General features: G+C 43.2%; 1 protein-coding gene and 1 long non-coding RNA gene across 6 annotated transcripts; one reads left to right on the plus strand and one right to left on the minus strand.

Annotated features, from left to right (window-relative positions):
- Positions 1-5072: 5072 nt before the first annotated feature.
- On the minus strand, positions 5073-5783 carry LOC118947740. Its single transcript, XR_005041922.1, has 3 exons — positions 5549-5783; positions 5328-5394; positions 5073-5117 (listed from the first exon to the last, which is right to left on the minus strand). It is a non-coding gene; the product is annotated as an uncharacterized LOC118947740 (long non-coding RNA).
- A 4794-nt stretch (positions 5784-10577) lies between these two features.
- Positions 10578-14741, plus strand: LOC118947732. Of its 5 annotated transcripts, none has more exons than XR_005041906.1 (6): positions 10578-10938; positions 11567-11603; positions 11848-12120; positions 12373-14030; positions 14223-14301; positions 14546-14741. XR_005041906.1 is itself a non-coding variant. In XM_036972839.1 (3 exons), the coding sequence occupies exons 1-3, from the start codon at positions 13680-13682 to the stop codon at positions 14707-14709; spliced, it is 594 nt and encodes a 197-aa protein (XP_036828734.1). In that variant the 5' UTR covers positions 12178-13679; the 3' UTR covers positions 14710-14741. The 5 variants fall into 5 exon arrangements, 1 of the variants encoding a protein (XP_036828734.1); XR_005041905.1 differs by lacking the exon at positions 10578-10938 and adding an exon at positions 11407-11474; XR_005041907.1 differs by lacking the exon at positions 10578-10938 and adding an exon at positions 11407-11474 and having other exon boundaries at positions 12380-14030.
- Positions 14742-16282: the final 1541 nt, after the last annotated feature.

The following is a 16282-nucleotide window of genomic DNA, read 5'->3' on the forward strand; positions in this document are numbered from 1 at the left end:
CTGCGACCTGGCCAAGATAAAGCATAGCAGTGTGAACAGACAACAACACAGAGTTACACATGGAGTAAACAATAAACAAGTCAATAACACAGTAGAAAAAAAAGAAAAAAAGAGTCTATCTACATTGTGTGCAAAAGGCATGAGGAGGTAGGCGAATAATTACAACTTAGCAGATTAACACTGGAGTGATAAATGATCAGCTGGTCATGTGCAGGTAAAGATACTGGTGAATAAGTAGTTCTTCATGCAGCGTAACAGGTTACAGGTTCTTCTTGGTGAAGCGCCTGAATGGCTTCATCATTGCTGAAAAGACCCTGACAATCAAGGATCGTTTTTTGACACGCTGAGATATGGAGGGAGAAACCTCTCCAACTGGAGCTAGAAACACAAGAGAAATGGATGGGGTAAGAGAGAGAGAGAGAGAAAGAGAGAGATGCAGTATAGTAACGTTGAAAAATAACAGTGCTATGAGTTTGGTAGGCATTCCTATGTTTCTAACACACACCTAAACAAAACTACAAGCTATAGCAGAGCTCTAAAACATCCTTACCTATGCAATGTCCATCAGTAGAGGGAATCTCAGTCTGGTCCTGGACTGAATGGCAGTCATTTTTGTTTCCTCTCTTGGAACGCTAACAAAGAAAGGTAAAGAAAATGGTACAGAGAATAAATAAATGGAACACTTCTGAATCCAAGGCAACAATTTAGTGGTGAATAAAAAATATTTATTTCATGTATTTGTCTTATCATAGCCACATCAATAACATCAGCACCTAACTGGAACAAAAAACATATGCTAACTCCCTGCTATACCTTGAAGTTGATCCTGAGTTTGGTCATTGAAAAGCAAAGGAAGCTCCTTCTTGCTTTCTGCTCAGCCCCCCTCTCTGTCTCAGCCTGGTCTGATGGGTTTGGTCTTGACGCCTCCTTGCATCCCTGTACCAGCTGCTGGGTCAAGGACTTTACCAGGACTCTGTCAAATGCAGGGTCCTGGGAGGAAATAGCTGCTTGCAGGGTGTTATAAGAGCCAAACTCCTCCATGAGGTTTTTATGTACACCTCTGAACACCCTTTGGATGTTCAGGTTCTGGGAATATGCCTGTGTCCTGGATAATCTGGATGCAGCACAGAACTCAGACAGGACTTGTCTGATGAGTTGCTGAGATGTTTCTGTCAGATCTGCTGCCTGTTGGGAGGGTCCATCTAGGGCTGAGGGTCTGATCTCCGATAGCAACCTTATCACCAGTATGGTGACAAAACAGATGCCATCATCTTTGCTGGAATCCATCAAGTACTGCAGTGGGAATGCAGTGGCACTGCTGATGTCCGGGATGATTAAGAGCTCCCTCAGATGGCCAGAGCTGCTAGGGATACACACCTCCTTCTCTTCAATGTCAATCCCCTCTCCCTTTGGTACCAAAAAGGTTCCCTTGCTGGTGAAAGACGGAGTGGAGGATCGAAAAGAGACTTTAGCACTCGGTGGTCGGCTGCTGTCAGTCATTGGACTGTTACGATGCAGGGGTTCATCTGTGTGTGCCATCATCTTTGTCTTTAGGTCACTTGTAGAAATCTCTGGCATTTTAGAGTCCCTGGTGTCGATGCAGGAGCTCCTGACGATGGGGCAGGTCAGATCAAAAGGCACTTTGTCAGGGATGGGAGTGCCAGGGAGGTTGATCTCTAACTCACACTCTGACCTAGGACCCTTTGAAGAGCTGGACAAGGAACTACGACCATTTAAAGAAGTGGATAAAGATGAACAGGTTCGAGGGATGTCTTGGCAGACTTGTTCACTGTCATCCTCACTTTTCTCAATCTCCTTCAGCATAGTTCCTACCATATCATTGATCTGAAGGAGCTCCCTGGAATCCTTCATTCGCCCGAAGTTTGAGATTTCACTCTGGATAGCAACCAGGATTTCCCCAAGGGTCTCTTTGGAAGAAGCCATTTCTGTCCTTTCGGATCCGGATGGCTTCAGCCCTGTGAAGAAATCCTTAAGTGTGTTCTTCATACTGACGCAGATGTTCTTAGCTGTTGACCAAAGCTTCTCCTCTGATATTTTAACACTCAATTCAGTATCATCCAGTTGGGAGCCCCCGTGGGAGCACTGTGAAACTCTCCCACTTCTTTCCAGTAGCACAGTGTCAGTGGACTCATTTTTCTGGAAAATAGTCGCCATTCCTTTGACAAAGGTTTCCACTAATCCAGAGGCTGTATTCTCAGAGGACATGGAGGACATGGATTCTGAAAGGACATGGATCTCTGATGGTGAGCTAGATGATAAGCCAGCCTGCAGACTTTTCTGAAGACCAGTATGGCTGATCTGTGTGATAAAGGAATGACTGGATCTCATCAGCACTTTACTCACTGCCTCTTCTGCCTGAGTCTGAAAGTCATTGCTAGAGAGCTTCTTAATGCTCTGAATCAGACTAGTTGAGGACTCTGTGATTCTGACACTCTCTTCTGAGCTCAGTTGAGAATATTGAGTACTCACGCTCAAGCCTTCATTGGGTGAGGGTGACTGGGAAATAGTATAGTCATCAAGCTTTGATAGGACACCATCAACAAACCAATCAAGCCTCTAGGGACTCATCAGATGAACTGACAACGGCTAAGGATTTACTCTCCACTTTTGATAACTCTGACTTGTAGATGGAAAAAACACTGCTAAGAACTTCTTGAGTACTGGTATCCAGATTGGAGAGACAGAGAGCTGGTATTGGTTGGCTCTCTCTGGGAACTCTACTGTGTTCGGTGCTGGGTAACTGGACCTCAACAGTTGAAACAGTTGCCTTTTCCAGGGTGTCTGAAGACTCCCGAAGAGAAGCATCCTTTGACACACCTTCTTCTCGAGCGGCTAGAGTTAAAAGGTCCCTCAGCTTTGCTCGTATACGGCCATAGAGTGTGCCGGCTAGAGAGAAGGTTATCTTCTGTGAAGACCCTGTTTTGTGGTCATTTACAGGAACTGGCCAATCAACTGCTTCACATGTGTCTTCAAATGATGCTATCGTCTCCATGCCTCCCACAAATGCCTTAACAATCACTGTGGCAGTGGAGGTTACAGATGTCAGGGCTGTGCAGCTGGTATTCAGCGGGGCTTCAGTAAGGCTAGGAGCAGCACTAGAAGGCCTAGAGGAAGGAGCCATGCCAGAAGAGCTGCTGACTTTCCTTGTAAGGATGGTGCTCACCGCCTTCAGGGCTTTAGACTGAAAGTCGGGGCTAGAGAGGGTCTGAATCTTTCTGGCCACCACACTGGTAGAGGATCCAGTCTCTTTGAGAAAGTGAGTGGTCCCTTCCTTCCCAGATGGACACTCAACATCTAGGTCACATTGAAGATTGGTCAGAAATTTAGACCCCAAGATTGTCATCTTCTTGGCCAGATCCAATAGGATGTTGAAGTCCTGTGCCATTTTGTCCATTGTGCCGACAATGGCCTCCAGCACATCATCGGTCACAGGGTCCATGAGGGGCTCGATAAACCCTACCCACTCTGGCTCAGATGTTTGGCTCTGTAGCTCGGCCAGGATCTGAACCGAGGCTACCCGAATGACCTCCTTGCCTGCTGCTATGTCCTGACTGTCCATAGGGGGGCAACTCCCCGGGCTGGCCTGAATGGCCACTGAGAGGCCAGAGTTAAGCTGGTGTACCACCTCCCCCACGATAGCACAGCTCAACTCGGAGGAGCTGGAGGAGGTGGGGTTGGAGTGACCCTCAACCAGGGATATCAGAAGGCTCTCTTCCGTTACCCCAAAAAGAGCCTTCAGAGGCTCCTCCATGAGGGGAGCCTCTCTAGTTGCAGGCAAGCTCTGCAATGAGGTCTGGGACCTTGAAGATAAACACACAATCACCACTTAAGCCATGCAAATGTAACCAACTGTATCTAATCTGGGTCATTAGTGAGCCTGAAAACCAAATTAGAGCAATGATGGATTACTTCTCATACCACCTTAGTTCTAGAAGCCTAAAGCCAACTGACACGATTTTTTGCCTGATTTTTATGTTTGTACGACATCAGAATATGATTATTTCTGAATGGCATGTACCTGATCTATTTATTCATAGATGACTTCATGGCTTACCCAGTTAAAAATGACTTTCACCTGGACCCACCCCCAGTGGCAACATTTCTGAACAGAACTTAAAACTACAAGGTGTGAATTCCAAGTTAATAATGTATGATAAGTATGGATCAGGTCTTGCAATTATTATGTTGAAATATTGCTGTGAACATACCTCTTAGGCGAACAGCATGGTGATGAGGTTCTGCGAGTGGATTTTTGGCGGCATCCTGCACTGCCATTACTCCTCCTCTCCTTAGTCCAGTAGTTCATCTCACTGATCAGCAGCCTTTTCTCTCTCTCATCCAGACCGCCTAAGGAATCCTCAGACCCTGTCAGAGAGCACTGTGATTCTGGGGAGGTTGCCCCACTCCTCAGGTTCACCCCCATGATACGAGCTAGCGCTGGTAGGAGAATGCGGAGGGCTGTCTGGGTCACGACTTTAACAATCTTCAGACACAGCATGGAGAGCTGCTCGAATGTGAGCTATGGCCAACAAACAGAGTAATGTTTTTGTCAATCAAGCAATTCCATGACACCATTCCCTATATAGCGCACAACTTTTGACCAGAACCTTATGTGGAGAGACTTACATTATTTTTCATGCCCTGCTGAATCACTCTCCATTGGCTAGAGAAAAGAAAGGAAACATATTTTACCTGCACACTGGTGTTGAGTTAGTGGAGTCACTAGATAGCCATGTCAGGGAAAATAAACGTGTATTTATTTAAGCAATTAGCAAGTCCATGAGATATTTTGTTCTTGATTTACAGGAAGAGTTAGGTGTGTGGTTACAGTGATGTTAGGGTTAGGTGTAGTGTTTGAAATCCCATTTGTGGTTAGAAGGTGCACTATGACTATAAATTCAGAGTTGTTGTATGTGAGGTTGGAAAAAGACATGGGACTTGCTCATCAGTTAGACTCCTCAGGAAGGAGAGGAGGATTGGGGCACAGCATGTCCCAATCTTGAGAGAAGGCATTAGAGTCCTCTGAGCCTCCTTCTCCAGCTGCTCAATGATAGATCCCCTTTCCCGGAAACCACACCCGGGTGTCTGAGAAGACTCTGGGAAACCGCAAAGAGAAATCTAAAGTTGAATCTGAACTTGATCCCTAATTTCCTTCACCTTTAGGGATTTGATTGCACTGGACAGGTAAAAGCACATCTCTCTGCAGGCCTCCACTATATTGCTTTCACCTATATAGATACTATCTACTCAGATCGGTGCTGATGAATTTGAACACAACCTGCACCCAACATGAAGTAATCTCGGACCTGCACCAATGCTGCTGTCCTCCTCCACGGAAGTCTTCTTGGCACCGCCACTGGACTTACGTTTAGCCTACATGACAACAGATTATAGGTCTAATAGCAGATCTAAGGTCAGTGTAGCGTCTCCTCCTAATGCTTTAAGGCTAGGATTTAGTGATAGTAAACTAATCCTAGATCTGTGCCTAAGTAGGCAGAGCATGTGTAAAGGACAGCATATTTCTTACCTTGCCTCCTGTCCTGTTCTTGTTGGTCTCATGTGTCTCTGTTTCATCCTTCATGTTCTCCACGACTTTATTTTGGTCATCCGGGGGATCGTCCCATTTCACGCTCTGGTGGATAAATAAGAGGTCAATATCAGTCCTAGGTTGTGACTTTATGAAACAACTTATTCGCTCCTATTTTAAACAAAACGGCAATAGTGGTCAGATTTCAGGCCATGGATCAAACCAGTGAGACCTATTGCTGTGTTGGTGACCTACTATATTGTTAGTAATTTATCCTCTAAACTCAAAATAGGCAAATGAACTATACCTTGCTGTCATCTGACATGATGAGTGGCTTATTGTTGTAGGCTGTTTAGAGGAAATACTAATACCTCCTTTGAAAAAACGTCAGTGAACCATCGGCAGACAACTGAAGTGAATATGAACGTCCTTGAATTATGCCAAAGCATTGTTGAATACTCGATTCTGATTGGCTGAAGCCAGAGCATTCTTCAAAGATGTCATACACACATGATGTCACAATTAGGCCTAAGTCTAATATCTATATGAATTGTCAATTTCATTAGAAAACAAATCAAAGCTTGTCAAAGTTCTGCCAAACGAAAATATGTCTAAGTGCACGTTTTTGCGTTTAATTTATGGTTTATCATGCATCGTCATTCATAACCATATACAAAAACGTAACTCGCTGCCATCCATTAGCTATAATTCTGAGGTTGTAGATCTGCAAAACTAGAACGTGCAATAAATTATAACCACTTGCAGAATAATTTCAAATCAAAGACGTTCCGCTGCATAGAGCTGACACGTTTCTTGGCGTCAGGGGACAGTGCCATGGTTCTGAAATGTTTCGAGTCTGGGCAGCACCTGAGACCGCGGCATGGTGCTGAAATGGAGCAGGGCTCAGTTCTATGGATATCTCATGCGGATTTTCCTGCTAGCCTATGTATAACGATACTATAATTACATTATTTTCATCCATCCGTCAACACAAATGGCATGTCAACGTTCCCCAAATAATAATGCAATGAAGCCAAGCCGAGATGTATGGTTCTTCATCCAGAGTACGAAGCACCACTGTATCATCTAAAACCTTCAGAGAGATCCCTTAAAACTGTAGTATAAATTCTCCACGGCTGTTATGGTAGCTAGGTTAATTTAGCGAGACATGGACAAATCCAACACATAGCGTTTCTACTGAGTCCTGCTTAGAGGTGACTGACCGTCATGTTGCTAGTTGTAATGACGCTTTTAAAACAAGAATAGTTATTTGTAATTGCTCTGGGAGCTAATTATTGCAGAGCCCAGCTACACATCCTGCTCGCTGGGCTCATTATGGACAGCCATTGAGCAGTTCAGGTGAAAAAGTCAGCCAGATCTGATCCCTATAACATACATGATACTAGGATCCTGTAGCAACCTGCCGGCCTGCACAATCCTCCATGGCACGAATGCTACACGCGCAATATGGTATGCTAACATCCCACAACAATTCCCCAATTGGAATTACTTGCCTAAACTTCCAATCATACTTATTTTCTAATATCAACCATAGTTTCTGCACTTAAGGCAGACTTGCCATTAGAACAAGATGGGATTAGGACAACTGTAAAGCTCATTAAACGTAGGCTAAAATGAACCTTACCTGGCTGTCGTCAGCCATTATGTGTAGCCCGTTAATTAAGGCTCTGAGCCTCTGATACTGCAGCTGTTCTGATAGGCTACTGTAGCTGTTCTGTAACTGTTAAACTAGTCTAATCGTATCCGTTGGAAACTGGTCAGTGAACCGTCCTCAAACACAATGAACTGATGACAATATGGACATGAACCTTCACATTAAGATATCAAATACATGACGTCAGATATGCCTAGAGGTATTGTTGACTTATCATAGTGTCACAGTACGTGCTGTTGACAGCCTGCCCCGAAATCAAAAAGGAACATGGATTTTGTGAAATCTGTTGTGAATGTATCGGGAATGTTTTTGCAATTATATAACTGCCTTCATTTTACTGGACACCATGAAGAGTAACTGCTGCAGCTAAAGGGGATCCACAATAAATACAAACCCAATGCACCATGTATCAACTTGTTTTGACATATCACATGGGATATGACAGTTCCTGATTCTGAGATACTGTAAATCAACAGACCTTGAGAGGAGATAAAACATCATCTGTTGATCTATTTCACAGGTTGCCATGCATGTGATAATGTTATGCACCACGTAAATATACATTGCCTAAGGCTGCAGTGCTATACTCCATGGAGACAGTGCTCAATGTTCATTTTACATGATGGATATATGCTACTCCATTTCATACAATCAATCATCAATCAATCAGTACAATTTATTTATAAAGCCCTTTTTACATCAGCAGATGTCACAAAATGCTTATTCCGACACCCAGCTTAAAACCTCAAATAGCATGCAATGCAGATTTAGAAGCACGGTGGCTAGGAAAAACTCTCTAGAAAAACAGGAACCTAGGAAGAAACCTAGAGAGGAACCAGGCTCTGAGGGGTGGCTAGTCCTCTTCTGGCTGTGCCGGTGGAGATTATAAGTGTACATGGCCAGATCGTAAGGCCAGATCGTTATTCAAGTACTGTAGTTCAAACATTCTTCATAGATGACCAACAGAGTCAACAACATAATGTGGTTACAGAGGGTGCAACAGGTCAGCACCTCCGGAGTAATTGTCAGTTGGCTTTTCATAGCCGAACATTCAGAGGTCGAGACAAAAGGTGTGGTAGAGGGAGAGAGAGAGGTGGGGGAGAGGGAGAGAGAGAGCGAAGATCGAAACAGCAGGTCCATGACAAGGTATCACGTCTGGAGAACACACATGCCTCTTCATGTGATACATGATGTTTGGCTGTGCTAAGTGTTATCTTATGGGTTTGGTGATTGTTCTGTGTGAAGCCGTATTCTGCATTGCATCATGGAATGTGATGTGAAATCCCTGGGCCTATGGCTGTTGAAGATACTCCACTGCACTGCCCTTCTCCCCCGATTGCTCAGTTTGGCCTGGCGGCCAGCTCTAGGAAGAGTCTTGGTGGTTCCAGACTTCTTCCGTTTAAGAATGATGGGGGCCACTGTGTCCTTGGGGACCTTCAATATTGCAGAAACGTTTTGGTACCCTTCACCAGATCTGTGTCTTGACACAATCATGTCTCTGAGCTCTGGACAATTCCTTCGACCTCATGGCTTGGTTTTTGCTCTGACATACACTGTCAACTGTTGGACCTTATAGTTTCAACATATAGAAAACATCTCAGAGGGTTGATCTAGCTGCAGATAGCTAATTCTCCTCTATGTGTTTTCCCCTTGCTGCTAATAAGCTCTTACCAATCTAACTAAATTAATAGAGAACATCTGGTTATCTGACAGTCTATGCAGCAACTATTGTATTAGAGTCAAGCTGTGGTTATTTTATTTATTTTCCTAGACAAGTCAGTTCAGAACAAATTCTTATTTACAATGACAGCTTAGGAACAGTGGGTTAACTACCTTGTTCAGGAGCAGAACGTCATATTTTTACATGGTTAGCTCAGGGATCTGACCTAGCAACCTTTCAGTTACTGGCCCAATGCTCTAACCACAAGGCTACCTGCTGCCCCAAGTCCTGCCAACTCAAAAACTGCACAATAAATGTGTAACCAAGGGGGAACTAGTGCATTTCTCTGAGAAAATCTGCTTCAGTATTATCAATCTTCCAAAACACTTGAAATTCTTGTAAAATCAATGGCATTTATTTGATCAAATAGACTTTGAAAGGGTAGACATGCAGAAATTCCTCTTGTCAAAAGTCTTGCTGTTACATAAGTAGTTCTTCATGCAGCGTAACAGGTTACAGGTTCTTCTTGGTGAAGCGCCTAAATGGCTTCATCATTGCTGAAAAGACCCTGACAATCAAGGATCGTTTTTTGACAGATATGGAGGGAGAAACCTCTCCAACTGGGGGGGGGAAGAGATGCAGAATAGTAACGTTGAAAAATAACAAGTGCTATGAGTTTGGTAGGCATACCTATGTTTCTAACACACACCTAAAGCAAAACTACAAGCTATAGCAGAGCTCTTAAACATCCTTACCTATGCAATGTCCATCAGTAGAGGGAATCTCAGTCTGTTACTGGACTGAATGGCAGTCCAGCTGAGTAGGCCGGGTAGGCGGGGAGGTGGGCCTTAGGGATAGCTTTGGCACTGGATGCCACGATGAGTGCAAGCTAGCTGTGAGCTAGTTAGCTGCAAGCTGTGATCTAGCTGTGAAGATCAGAAGTAGTGGTCCAGGGATTACGGCAGGAATCCGGCGTTGTTGTGGAGAGACAGTCCGATACTAGTAGACTGGCAGTGACATGCTTTTCGGGATATACAATTAGCTATGGTGGAAGAAAAGGTAAGTGAAATATAGGGGAAGGTAGAACATGTTTTACAGTAAGTTTAAAGTTGTTTTCACCAATTTAGCTCTGATAGGCCTTTGGCAATCCAAGCTTTTGGGATCGTACTCAAGGCTACTTGGTTTAGGCCTGGCTATAGCCTAGGGATACAGTCCAATAATATCTCCCTTCTCCTGAAGTGTACACTCTCGTTCGTATCTTCCTACAAATCTAAAATAATTAGATTGGTGGAGGCATGGGCTAAAGAGGAATATGCTACCAAATAGCACCTTATTCCCTAATGTAGGCCTACTTTTAAGGAATGCACTATAAGGAATAGATCATACAACTGGCTCACTAAATGGGGTACCGAAATACATCCAAAAGAGGTCGACACGAAATTAGACTAGGTTTATTTCTGTTTTGACCTACTGAGTCGCAGTGCTTAGTGAACAGATTTCAATGTGGGCCTAGCTGTATCGAAAACGGTTGATGGGGAAAGTGTGTAATCTGATCAATATATTTCCCCCCCAATATTAATGAGAGAATGGGAATGTGCATAAAGGTCTAACATTCCATGACGTGGTATGAAGTTCTTAATTCGTCAGTGGCTGCAATATTGTCCTCAGTAAACACAACATGAGTGAAAACAACACAGATAAGGACAAGTTTTTCGAGATATAAAAAATACTGTATGCTATTATGGATGAAGAAAAGGTAGGTTAAATGACACTAAATATTTGGGAATGTAACTAAGGAAAACGTCATTTAAGATAACATAGGCTATTGCAAAACAAATGTCTAATTCTCTCTATTAAGTCAATCACCAGTTTAGCTCTGATATGGCTGTAGCTCTATGATGTCCTTTGCAAGAATCTAATCTGACATTGACATGAAATTCCTATGTCCTTCAGGTAGTACAGAGAGATGATGAGGATCCCCCGAGGGAGGGGAGGGAGGTTGTTGAGGAAGAACCAGTGGCCCAGCTCAAGAAGGAGCCCAAGAAGACAGGAAAGGTAAAATGGCAGGAGTGACAGGGCAGCTACTAGACTAGTAACACTCAATTGTCACAATAGCTGCATTGACCTGATGTAACATGTCTATTATTTGTGATCTGGAATCTATTCTATTCTATCCAAGGCGAAGAGGAAAAGTAGTGCCAAGAAGTCAGGGGAGCAGGGCACTGATACGGATCCAGGTCATAGATTTTCCCTCTGTAGTATGTTGGTTCTCTAAACTTTAATATCATAGATAAAGGTCATGTTAGAAACTGTAGTCAGTAAGAAATGTTGCATGGGTAGTTTTATTCAATAGTCCTATTGTAGCAATTTTATCAAAGTATTGTATTAAGAGAAAAGCGTCTGACTTATCCTGAATTGTCCTATATGGTAATAACATATTTAGGATTGAGGAATAAACACCCGGACAGAGGATCTGTTATTGAGCTCTTGGAGAAGAATGCTCTTAAGGCTGCATTCGGCCCAGGCAACAAAGATGAGCTGGAGGACTGCTACCCAATCCTCATCTCGTTCATGCGCAATCTTACTGATGAGTATGTTAGAACCATGTTTTGCTCTAGCCTCACATATTTTGTGCAGAAGGAAATAAAAAGTAAGTAAAACACATTTATTTTTTCTTTTCTAGGCAATGGCAAGTGATCTATAAAGGATTTAAAAAACCTGTAAGTTTCTCCATCAGCCTTTGACCTTTGATTTGGGAATGTTGTGTTGAATCAAGAGAGAGGAATTAACCATAGTTCTATTCTGCTATTACGTTCATTAATCTGTCATACTTCATCCAACTTTGAATTCAGTCACAGATAAGGAAAACGATGTTGGTGAAATGCATTCTGTTCAATCTAGAATACTTTACATCAGAGTCTCATTGCCAAACCTGCTGTGTTCTGTTTTGTTTGTGCAATGCAGATGACAAAGGAACAGCTTGCAAAATTGTGCAAGACCATTGTCAACTTCATTGCACAGACCACCCTGCAGATCCTGCTGCCGGCCCTGGCCTGCATTCTAGGGGTGACGGGCTTTTATGACAACGCTGACTCACTCAAGAGGGGTGGCAGTGCAAGATCCTTCACTGCCTTTGAGTAGAAAAGACTGGAGCTCATCCAGGAAGTTAAATATTTGGCGAAGTAACTGTGGCGGCAGGGCTCTCCGACCAAGGTCTAGCACACCCTCTTCCAAGAGGTACTGTATGTTCCCCATAATGTGTGTGTGTGTGTGTGTGCAGTTAATCCGAACCCTCAAACTGATGAACAATAATTTCCCCATTTCAATATTTTCCAGCTTTCTAACAGGTGTGTTTTGCAATATCTAATGCACACATATAAATTACATTTAGAATACTCAATTATAATGCTTGTTAGATTTGTTAGCACTAAGATATCGATTTTCCAACTTCAGACAGCAATTAACATGCTTTGCTTGTTCATTTTAAAGTTCCCAGACCTCACTGAAAGTCCACCTGGGAATGCCAGAGGACAGTATCATCAGCAGTGTCCAGGAGCAACTGTCAAAATCTGACCAAATGGTGGCTGCAGGACAGCTTTCACAAATAGATAAAGTGGTTGGAACTATGCTGGAGAACATTGAGAAGATAAGCAGCGAATGTGGCGAGGAATTGGTCTATCAAGAGTCACTGCGGTCTTCCTCCTCGTTGTCATTCTCAACTGCCAAATCACAGAAGACAGAGTGGGAATTTGCACTCCCATTCCTTCTGAGTTACCCGAGAGTACTGCTCAGCCCATTGTAAGATGCTCAGTCATTGACATGAGCGAATCTACTAAGCCAAAAACAATGGTGTGTGATGCCAGAACAAGCATGTTTGCCATAGCCGATACCATCATGAAGAAGGTATATCCAGAGGCAGAAGGGCAGGTTACATCTCACCCTGATCTAACAGATCCAATAGCTAGACTGGAGGAGCTCATATCTCAGGGTAGGATTGGTGCTCTCTCCCGTGATCTCAGTCACCAAGTCAACCGCATAATTTCCGATAGCAACTTGACCCCTCTGGGACTGACAGTGGCGGCTGGAAAGAGTGCATCTGATACCATCCTTTCGAAGCTGAAGAGGAATGACAAGGTGGGGAAGCACACAACTTACGAGCTGGTTCAGCTGTTTGTAGAGGAGTCTGTTAAGTGCCTCCTGCTTCCTAGTTTTGTGCCCTATTCAACTTCAATGAGTTTGGCTCAGGGGGCCAAGGTGTTGGCTAGAGTGTCTGAAGATAGAATTTCTAGCTCTTCTTCTTCATCAGTATTTAGTGACACAGTCAGTCTCTTTACCAAAGTTATGGTAAGCCAGGTCATGTACTCTGTGGATTCTGATGCAGAAAGTAGAGGATCCTCTCCAACTGAATCTCTCCAAACATCTGAAACCACTATATCTGATGTAGGCAATCTATTGAGTGGCAAGTCCTCCCCTCGGCTGTCTCCTTCTGGCACCATTATGGCAACAAGCGAGACCTCCAATGCAGCACAAATCTTGAAGGCCAACATTGATGGAGAGGAAGTGGATTCCACCAGTCATTCTGGTGTAGCTCAAAACATTGTCAGGGACGATATGTCAACCAGCCCAGACATGGTCAAAGATGTCACACTTCCAACCCCATCCTCTGATAACTTGGGCAGTGATGATGACGTCACCGGCCTCATCAGCATGTTAGTAATGAGAATTCTAACAGAAATCCAAACCCCAGCAGAAGATTACCCAGTTGACGCAAGTCACAAGACCTGATCCCTAAAGTTATGGAGGTCTTCTGTGCATGGTCAGGCTGCTCTGAGACACAAGCCTATCCAGAGAACTTGAGGATTCATAAAGTCTACAGAGTCGTCTATAAAAATCTGTTGGAGGAGTTTGGCTCGGAGAAAATCCTCCAACAGGCCGTGTCGACTCAGGACTCTTCATTTGATAGGATTCTTGTCAAGTCTTTGAGTGAAGCGCTTCTCCACAGATGTAATGAGGCATTGAGGGCAGCCTCAAGAACATCAGTCAAAACCACTGGGCCTAAGGCTCTTCCACTGGCTGAGGATGTGAGGGCTAGCAGCGGGAAACTATCTTTTCTACAAAGGCTGGTCAGGCTGACAAGCAACTTAAAGGTACAGCAAACGTATTTAAATGAACAGTTGTGAGTAAACAATGCTATTCAGTGTAAAAATATAAAACCATCCGTTCATTCCAAAACCAATCATAAATGTTGTTGTGCTGGTGTGGTAGGTGTGATTGTTATCATCATGAGGTTGTTCAGCTGTGACATTTTTTAAAACATGTTTTTCTCTTTAAATACTTAGCTATTCAAGAAGGGGAACAAGAAGGATTCCCACCGCTCTGAATCAGAACAAGTACAGACCACTGCTGAAGATGGCATGCGTAAGTTCACACAACAGGACAACAGTCTGTTTGAGATATTGGTGTACAAAGAAATGCCACTTCAAAATAACCTTACAAAGGTTATATATGCAATCAGTAGTCATCTCTTATGTAAAAGTAATTATATTCTCCAAAACTCAAGCTGTTGGTTCTCATTTATCAGTGTCAGTTATGTTGAGTTGTAACATACATTACATCATTTCTGAATTAAAGTGCATGTAAACTCTCTCTCTCTCTTCTGTAGTGCCCAGCATAGTGCCACATGCCGCCATGTCTGCACTGCCAAAGGATCTCCCCGCCAGCTCCCAACAGGAGACGCCTCACAAACGTCCACTTCTCGTCAGGATGTTTTCTGCCATCTCCAAAGGCCTGTTCAAGCCCTTCAAACAGTCCTTAAAGACCAAGTAACTTCAGACAATTTATTAAATGTCATTCATTGCATTAAATTGGCCTTTGTCTTCTTATGTGCTCCCGTTAACAGACCAGATTACAATACTGGTCTTTTAAATGTTAGCAGTGATAGCAACATTAACTATAGTGGTGTGTGTATAGCCCTTCTTCACAGTCTGACTCTTCTGACACTGTGTGACATGCCCTCTGATCCAGTGATCTAGGATATTCTGAGTGGCTTTAGGCCTGAATCTCTGCCCTCCTGCCCAAATAAATGTTTTCTCTTCTGATATATCTGCCACTGTCAGCAGCCAGCAGGGGAAAACAGACAGCGCTGTTGAGAGCTTTCTTTTCTCCCTCATGACTAAAACACTGAGAAAGGCTTTTATCTATTGCAGCATATTCCATCTTTTGATTTAACCTATTATACGGTAGAAGTACCCATTATTTCCCAACGGTTATATCACAGGAAATGTGTTATAAAAAGTAAACTTCCGGAAAGTATTCAGACCACTTGACTTTTTCCACATTGTTACGTTACAGCCTTATTCTAAAATTGATACAAATATTTTTTCCTCTCATTAACATCTCATGACAAAGCGAAAAGTGTAGAACATTTGAGCAAATTTATAAAGAATAAAAACAGAATTACCTTGTTTAAATAATTATTGAGACCCTTTGCTATAAGACTCGAAATTGATCTCAGGTGCATCCTGTTTCCATTGATCATCCTTGAGATGTTTCTACAACTTGTTTGGAGTCCTGTGGTAAATTCAATTGATTGGACATGATTTGGAAAGAAACACAGACCTGGGGGAAGGGTATGAGAAACAATATTCTCTGATCTGATGATACCGAGATTGAACTCTTTGGCCTGAATCAGGATCCTGGGAAAGATGAACGGAGCAAAGTACAGAGATCCTTGATGAAAACCTGCTCCAGAGGTTCATCTTCCAACAGGACAACGACCCTAAGCACACAGCCAAGACAATGCAGGAGTGGATTCGGGACAAGTCTCTGAATGTCCATGAATGGCCCAGCCAGAGCCCGGACCTGAACCCAATCGAACATCTCTGGAGAGACCTGAAAAAACTGCAGCGACTCTCCCCATCCAATCCGACAGAACATGAGAGGATCTGCAGAGAAAAATGGGAGAAACTCCCCAAATACAGGTGTACCAAGCTTGTAGCGTCATACCCAAGAAGACTCGAGGCTGTAATCGCTACCAAAGGTGCTTCAACAAAGTACTGAGTAAAGGGTCTGAATATTTGTAAATGTGATCAGTATTTTATTTTTAGTACATAGGTTTTTGATTAAAAAAATAAAACTGTTTTTAATGTCTTATTATGGGTTATTATCTGTAGAGGGGGGGGAAAGATTGAATCAATTTTAGAATAAGGCTGTAACATAACAATGTGGAAAAGGGGTCTGAATACTTTCTGAATGCACTTTATGTAATGAAAATATCAGCTGGTTGCCACTATAGACAGCTAGGTTATCCAGTGCAGTGGTAATACTGCCTGCCTTTGGAGATAACGTAGGATGCGTGCTTATCCGGGTGCCAGAGACACAATCACAAGCTTTCTTCAGA

The sequence above is a fragment of the Oncorhynchus mykiss genome, unplaced genomic scaffold (assembly GCF_013265735.2).
Source record: "Oncorhynchus mykiss isolate Arlee unplaced genomic scaffold, USDA_OmykA_1.1 un_scaffold_195, whole genome shotgun sequence".
NCBI lineage: Eukaryota > Metazoa > Chordata > Actinopteri > Salmoniformes > Salmonidae > Oncorhynchus > Oncorhynchus mykiss.